This window comes from Balaenoptera acutorostrata, chromosome 13 (genome assembly GCF_949987535.1).
Source record: "Balaenoptera acutorostrata chromosome 13, mBalAcu1.1, whole genome shotgun sequence".
In the NCBI taxonomy this organism is placed as follows: domain Eukaryota; kingdom Metazoa; phylum Chordata; class Mammalia; order Artiodactyla; family Balaenopteridae; genus Balaenoptera; species Balaenoptera acutorostrata.
Window position 1 is genome coordinate 77,436,082 of NC_080076.1, and position 8,607 is coordinate 77,444,688.

Sequence of the window (8,607 nt, forward strand, 5' to 3'; positions counted from 1 at the left end):
GTCGGACAACACTTTAGGCCCCGTTCCCATAGGTAAAAAGTCTTGAGCGGGGAATTTTCCCTCAAGTGGGGTGTCCCACCCTCACGCCGGAGCCAGCTTCCACCTGCGGGCAGACCTCGGGTCTCCCTTGGCGTGGCCCCGACAACGTAGGCTGCGGGTAGCGCAGGTCTCTGCGAGAGGAAGTGTCTCACAGGATTCGCCTGTCAGGCCAGCTCTGCCGACCTGCCGCTGCCCTGACCACGCCGCTGCCACCTCAGGGCTCAAGAAGGCCAGGCCGGCGCTTACGCGAGGCCCGTGGCTGCGGCCTAGAGGCCCGCGCGGCCCGCCCCCTGTGCCCGCCAGCCCTGCTCCCGGCCCCTCAGCGCCCCTCCCGGGCCTTTGCCCCGGGCTCCGCAGCCCTCGGCGCCTCTGGCTGGCAACCAGACTGGCCCCAAGTACTCACCGTAAATGGGCCGGAGGCGCCTGTCGTTAGGGTCCTGCACATGGCCCCGCGTCGCCATGATGACAAGCGCAGAACCGCAGTGCGCACGCGCGGGGCAGGCCCCCGAGAAGGGGCTGTTAAAGGGCCAGCGCCGATCTCGCTCTCTTCTGTCGCAATGGTCGCGGGGTTGTGACAGAACGCGCCGGCGCGGAAAGGGACGACACCCACACCGCACCGCCCCCCCCCCGACCCCCAGTTGTCACTTCAATGGATCCTTTTCCTCCCCTTTGCTGGTGGAATCAACCTAGCTGGTAGAAGCGGCCGTTGCTATTAAAATCCCTTCCGAGTCACATGCTGGAGAATGAGGAAAGGAGGGGAGAAAGTCTTGGTCAAAGTTAGGGATCTGCTGCTACTGCTTATCCTGTTTCTTCTCTGTGCTGAAGGACCAGTTAGACTTGTCTTTGATTAATTGCTGAGGAACCGGGAACTCCTCTGGGAAGGTGACCCAGGGGACAGCAGGGGAAAGAGGTGCTGACCAACAGTAGAAATCTGCCAGAAAAGTTCAAGATCCCTTCACCCCTATCCCGGTGCTCAGCCAACTAAGAAGCACCTTAGATCTATAGTAATCCAGTCAATTTATTTATCAATTATATCTCAATAAAAGTGGAGGGGAAAAGTAATTCAGTCAGTATATGCCTAGACACTGTGCTGCAAGCTCCAAATGTATTATCTCATTAATACTCGTAACAGCCCTATTATCTCCCTAGGAGGTAGATTTTTTTAAATTTTATTTTATGTATTTATTTTTGGCTGAGTTGGGTCTTCGTTGCTGTGCGCGGCCTTTCTCTAGTTGCGGCGAGTGGGGGCTGCTCTTCCTTGCGGTGCGCGGGCTTCTCGTTGCGGTGGCTTCTCTTGTGCAGCACAGGCTCTAGGCGCACGGGCTTCAGCAGTTGTGGCACTCAGGCTCAGTAGTTGTGGTGCACGGGCTTAGCTGCTCCGAGGCATGTGGGATCTTCCCAGACCAGGGCTCGAACCCGTGTCTCCTGCATTGGCAGGCGGATTCTTAACCACCGCGCCACCAGGGAAGCCCCAATTTTCTTTTTTTAATATTTAATTTATTTGGCTGCACAGGGTCTTAGTTGCGGCACACGGTATCTTTAGTTGCAGCATGAGGGATCTAGTTCCTTGACCAGGGATGGAACCCGGGCCCCCTGCATTAGGAGCTCGGAGTCTTAACCGCTAGACCACCAGGGAAGTCCCGGGAGGCAATTTTATATAGATAGTGTGGTCAAGGATAGCCTAGCTGAAAAAGTGACAATTGTCAGACTTAAAGAAAGTGGGAGAGGGAGGGAGCCAGGCAGGTGTGCCAGGCTCGGTGGGGTCATGACCTAAGGCCACACTAGTAACTGTGATTAAAACATAGGTCCTTCTAGGGGCTTCCCTGGTGGCGCAGTGGTTAAGAATCCGCCTGCCAATGCAGGAGACACGGATTCGAGCCCTGGTCCGGGAAGATCCCACATGCCGCGGAGCAACTAAGCCCGTGCACCACGACTACTGAGCTTGCACTCTAGAGCTTGCGAGCCATAACTACTGAGCCCGTGTGCCACAACTACTGAAGCCCACGCGCCTAGAGCCCATGCTCCGCAGCAAGAGAAGCCACCGCAATGAAAAGCCTGCGCACCGCAACGAAGCGTAGCCCCGCTCACCGAAACTAGAGAAAGCCCACGCGCAGCAGCAAAGACCCAACACAACCATAGATAAATAAATAAATAAATAAACAAACCTAGGTCCTTCTAGTACAGAACCAGAGTTAACCCCTCCACTATGCTGTCTCAAACCCAGTAAATGTCCCCAGTGTCAGCCTTGACCAGCTGGGGTTGACCCCTTTTATTGGTGTTCCATCCCTCTCCCTTTCTGGGTCTTTTAGGGTGTAAGAAAATGATTCTCCAACATTAGTGGACATTAGAGTCCCTTGGGAAACTTGATAAACATGAGTTTCCTGGGTTCTACCCCCAGAGGTTCTAATTCGATCCAAGGACCCCTCATTGAAAAGTAACTAATTATGGGATATAAATGAAATTATTTTAGAATCCACCAGAAGAGCAAGTTAGAAATTGCTATTCAAATTTTAAATATACATCCCCAGGAAAAAAAAAAACTGTAATGATAATAGTAGCAATAATGATAGTGTGTGTTTATTGAGCTCTTATTATGTGCCAGAAACTGTACTAAGCTCTTTTACATACATCATCTTATTTCATTCTCACAAACTGGTGGAATAGGTACTATTGTGATCCTCATTTTAAAATGAGAATTTTGGGGCTTCCCTGGTGGCGCAGTGGTTGAGAATCTGCCTGCTAATGCAGGGGACACGGGTTCGAGCCCTGGCCTGGGAAGATCCCACATGCCGCAGAGCGGCTGGGCCCGTGAGCCACAACTGCTGAGCCTGCGCGTCTGGAGCCTGTGCTCCGCGACGAGAGAGGCCCGCGCATCGCGATGAAGAGTGGCCCCCGCTTGCCACAACTGGAGAAAGCCCTCGCACAGAAACGAAGACCCAACACAGCCAAAATCAATCAATCAATCAATCAATCAAACATACGCATCTGATTCAAGATCCTCATTAAAAAAAAAAAAAAAAAAAATGAGAATTTTGAAGCATAGACACATTAGGTCATTTGCCCAAGATCACACAGTAGTCTGTGGTGAAATTTGTGGTGGTCTCACTCCAAAATCCACACTCTTAGCAGTTAACACCAAGAGTATTACAGTGGTTACCTCTTAGGAGAGCAGATGTTTTCTCCTCTTACTTCATACATAGCCGCACTGTTTGATTTGTTTATAATGAGCATTATTACATTTTTAATTTCTAAAAGGTCTTTAAATTTCTGTTTACAAAAATCACACACACAGGGCTTCCCTGGTGGCGCAGTGGTTGAGAATCTGCCTGCTAATGCAGGGGACACGGGTTCGAGCCCTGGTCTGGGAAGATCCCACATGCCACGGAGCAGCTGGGCCCGTGAGCCACAACTACTGAGCCTGCGCGTCTGGAGCCTGTGCCCCGCAACGGGAGGGGCCGCGATAGTGAAAGGCCCGCGCACCGCGATGAAGAGCGGTCCCCGCACCGCGATGAAGAGTGGCCCCCACTTGCCGTAACCAGAGAAAGCCCTCGCACGAACCGAAGACCCAACACAGCCAAAAATAAATAAATAAATAAATAAAGTAGCTATAAAAAAATAAAAAAAAATAAAAAAATAAAAAAATTAAAAAAAAAAAAATCACACACACAAAAAAAGGTAAACAATGTCAAGCCTTTTGAGCCAAAATAAAATCCTTTTATTCCAAGGAGATAATCAGCAGACCACAGAAAAATATAAAATAGAGATTGTTTCCTAACAATCCTAAGGTCCTAACTATCCATCAAGAGGGACTGATGAAATAAATTATGATACACCATGAAATGGAAAAAGGCAGCCATTAAAATGAATGAAGTAGGGCTTCATTTATAGATATGGAAAGATGCCCATGACATGCTGAGTTTATAAAGCAGGTTGTAGAAGAGTATGGATGGCATGAAAAAAAATTATGTGGACAGATAGCTATCTAGCTAACATAGACTAGACTTCCATGGTGGTCCAGTGGTTAAGAATCTGCCTGCCAATACAGGGGACACGGGTTCGAGCTCTGGTCCAGGAAGATCCCGCATGCCACGGAGCAACTAAGCCCGTGTGCCACAACTACTGAGTCTGCGCTCTAGAGCCCACAAGCCACAACTACTGAGCCCGCGTGCTGCAACTACTGAAGCCCGCATGCCTAGAGCCCATGCTCTGCAGCAAAAGAAGCCACCGCAAGGAGAAGCCTGCACATCTCAACGAAGAGTAGCCCCCGCTCGCCACAACTAGAGAAAGCCCACACGCAGTGATGAAAACCCAGCACAGCCAAAAATAAATAAATAAATAAAATTTTTTAAAAATAAAATATTTATTTAAAAAAGACAGATGTCATATATATCTAGAGAGAGATCTAAAAGGACATTTACAAATGTCAAGCTTCCTCCTCTCTTAATGATGGAATTTAGGGGCCTATTAACTTAATTTTTAAAAACTTTTCCTTACTGTTTGAATTGTTTATAATTTTTTTTTAAATTTTAGTAGCAATGAGCACACCTAACACCAAGATTTTGGTTTCTAATACCACTCTCCAATGAAAGAAAACAGGGCTCCTTGGGGAAATGACTGATTCAAGGGCCAGGGCAGGAATATACCAGATAAGCTTGAAGCATCTTGTATTGACAGAAAGAAGGGAAGTGCTCAAAATATAAAAGGATGGAGGGGGGACATGTCAAAGGGATACAGGAGCCAACCTGAAAGTACTCCCAAGGGCCAAAACTAGAACTATTTGAACAAGAAAATAACACAGTATTGGGTTATAAACTAAAGTATAAAATATGTAAACATACTAAGCCCATGCTGATATAAATGTTATCAAATAAATAAATGGAGGAGAAGAGATTCATTGTCCTTATAGAATTCCACGCAATGTGTATAGATACTCCCTGCTCCAGAAAGTGAAGCTTAACTTTTCCCTTCCCTCCTGAGTGTGGGCTCTAATTATTGACCAGTTTCCAAAGAGTTGAGTATAGAAAAGGAAAAATAATAACTTCACAGCTAAGAAACCTGATAAGTGCTACCGTAACTAAGGGAACAAAGTTAACATTACCAGTGAAAATTCATGTTGATATCATGTACCCCAATTTGAGGTGATGAGAAGGGAACTTCACTTTTGTAGTATTTTTCCTGGAAAACCCATAAACCCAGACTAGTCATAAGGAAAACATCAAAAAAATCAAATTGAGTGACATTCTGACCAGTACCCTTCAAGACTGTCAAGGTCATGAAAAATAAACAATGTGAAACTGTTACAGACCAGGGATGTCTAAGGAGACATGACAACTAAATTTAATGTGATATCCTGGTTGGGATCCTGGGACAGAAAAAAGGGCATCAGTGGAAAAACAGTTGAAATTCAAATAAAGTCTAGAGTTTAGTTAATAATATTGTGCTAATGTTGGTTTCTTACTTTGATGACTGTACCATGGTAATATAAGATGTTAACATTAAGAGAAACTGGTTGAGGAGTATATGAAAACTTTCTCTACCCTCTTTTCAAGTTTTCTATAAGCCTAAAATTATTCCAAAATAAAAGATTTTTAAATGCATTTTTTAATAACCGGGGGAGGGATTTTTTTAAACCAAATGCACTGGAAATTCTCATCCCAATTCTGTCCTGAGGCTAGCTGAAAGAGAAAATCCTGGAAGCAAAGTGCACAGAGAAATTCCCATTGAGAATGGGGATGGTTGGGGGATGGGCAGGGGTCCCTCCAATGAAGATATAATTTGTGATCATCATGGAAAATCCTTCCTAAGGCTGAGGAGGTTTTAAAATACCCCAGATAGAGAGCTTGGCATTGGGGGAAGTTCCTTCCCAGATCAGTGGTTCTCAAAGCATGGTCCCTGATCAGCAACATCAACATCACCTGGGAACTTGTTAGAATCACAGACTATTAGGCACTACCCCAGACCTATTGAATCAAACACTCTGGGAGTGGGGCCCAGCAAGCTGTGTCTTTACAAATCCTCTTGTGATCTGAATTCAGACAAAAGTTTCATTCTTCTGCTTTAGCTCAGAAGTGGGCAAATTATGACCCACAGGCCAAATCTAGCTTACTACTGTTTTTGTACAGCCCGTGAGCCAAGAATGATTTTTACATTATTAAACAGTTGGGGAAAAATAATCAAAAGAAGAATAATATTTCACAGCATGTGAAAGTTACATAAAGTTCAGAGGTCAGTGTCCATAAGTAAAATTTTATAGAACACAACTATGCCCATTCATTTATGCATTGTGTGTGTTTGCTTTGGTGCTGCAACAGCAGAACTGAGTAGTTGCAACAGAGACCATATTGCCCAGAAAGTTAAAATATTTACTACCTGACCCTTTACAGAAAAAATTTGCCAACCCCTGCTCTAGAATAATGGAAGCCATCTAAATACTCCCAGGGTAATTGGGATTGACACATATACACTATTGATACTATGTATAAAATAGATAACTAATGAGAACCTACTGTATAGCACAGGAAACTCTATTCAATGCTCTGTGGTGACCTAAATGGGACGTAAATCCAAAAAAGACGGGATATATGTATACGTACAGCTGATTCACTTTTCTGTATAGTAGAAACTAACACAACATTGTAAAGCAACAATACTCCAATAAAAATTAAATAAATAAATAAATACTCCCAGGGTGATAAATAAATAAATACCCCAAGGGTAGCGTCGTCAGATAAAATATGATGCAATATTTGGGGCATACTTACACTAAAATGATATTCACTGTTTAGCTGAAAGTCACATTTAACCAGGTGTCCTATATTTTTTTAATTGAGACATGGTTGATTTACAATATTATACTAGATTCAGGTGCACAGGTGTTCTGTATATTTATTTGCTAAATCTGGCAACCCTATCCCAGGGAGAACTCCATGCTCCCAAAATCATGCTAACCAAAAAGAATGAAGGTCAGCACCGTAGCCAAAAATAAATTAAAAAAAAAAAGTCAACCTCCTCCCAAGGCTGTGTATACTGACTCAAGTCTCAAGTGCCACCCCCAGTCCACCCCACCTCCCCACCCCCGTCACTGTATCCCATTATCCTGTAGTATGTTCTTCATTACACTTATTATATAAATGTATCTTACATATCTTAAAAAAAAAAAAAAAAAAGAATGAAGGTCAGGAGCCTCCAGTAAGCTGACCCCAGGCTTGCTCTGAGGTGATGTCGCCAGGTAGGACCGGGCTGAGGTTGGGCTTGGAAAGGGGAGAGGTGGGAGGAGACATGGGGTTCATCTATGGCACAAGTGAAAGAGCCAGTGAGTTACCTGAGTTTCAAGAATTTCCCAGAATGGAAAAATACAGCACCTTAAAGGGGGCACATACGAGGCTCCTGGCCAGGACTGTGGTTACTCAGCTATGTTCTTAGGTTACCTTTGTTGGCCTGACCCCGAGGAATGCTGACACTTGTCACCCTGTTCCCTGAACTTGGCAGGGCCAGAGCCTTATGGACCTACCTAACAGGGACCTCTAGATCCTTGAGTCACGGGTGGAATATGTTTCCCTCCACCGTGAAAGCCTGTTTGGCATTCAAGCAAAATGAATGGGCCTTTCTCTTTTCTTATTCTTACCCCTTGTCCTCAGAAACTAAGGCTGAAGCAGTCACTTGGCTCTGGGCCTGTCCTTACCTGCTCCCTGGGAGGCAGCTTCCACACCCTTTGGCCTGAATCATTTCAGGTAACAAATGAGAGGACCCCCCAAAGAAGCCAAGAGCCTATCCTTCTTACTGTACATTAGAGCTGACATTATGGAAAAATGCTTGGTATACAACAGATGTTCATTATATGGTAGTTTCCATTTCATTGACTTAGAACAGGGGACCAAGCCCTTCATTCTTGTCCTATTTGGTGGCAGATTTGCTCTGGTGAGAAACTCTCTTGCTCAAGAGCAGCTTAGGCACACAGGTGCATTGTGCCAGTAGCTGGGGGGACACAGGGCAGGGGATTGCATTACTTGGATATGGTGGTTGTGGGTATCTCCACTAGATGACTTTTCCAGTTTTTCTTTGTTTTTCTTTTTTCTTTTCTACCTTGATCCAATACCTAACCCTCCACAGAATAAATAGAACAGTAACATATTTCATAGTTTTCATGGTTGATTTCCTGCACTTGTGTGTGTGTGTGTGTGTGTGTGTGTGTGTGTGTGTGTGTGTGTGTGTGTGGAACTTCCCTGGCCAGGGATGGAACCCGTGCCCCCTGCAGCGGAAGTGCCGAGTCTTAACCACTAGACCACCGGGGAAGTCCAGATTTCCTGCACTTTTGACAATAGAGTAAACAGCAACTCTGGCTTTGAAATCAAACAGACTTCGGTCCAAATCTGGGCTCTGACATTTATCAGCTGTGTGATCCTAAGCAAGTGACTGAACATCTCTGAGCCTCAGTTTCTGCATTTGTAAAATTATGATAATAAAAGGACATACTTCATAGGGTTAAGGGGAAGAATAAATGTCCATGTAAAGAAACAGGCAGAAAGAAAGCGTTCAACAACAGTCATGTACTATTATTATCTTTAACAT

General features: G+C 45.1%; 1 protein-coding gene across 3 annotated transcripts in view; it reads right to left on the reverse strand.

Moving 5' to 3' along the window:
* NAA25 (N-alpha-acetyltransferase 25, NatB auxiliary subunit) overlaps window positions 1-538 on the reverse strand; it is a 74,887-nt gene extending 74,349 nt beyond the window's left edge. For all 3 annotated transcript variants that reach the window (XM_057525986.1, XM_057525985.1, XM_057525984.1), the window contains exon 1: window positions 443-538. In XM_057525986.1, the coding sequence (XP_057381969.1) occupies window positions 443-500 (58 nt within the window). In that variant the 5' untranslated portion in view covers window positions 501-538. The remainder of the gene's footprint in view (window positions 1-442) is intronic.
* Window positions 539-8,607: the final 8,069 nt, after the last annotated feature.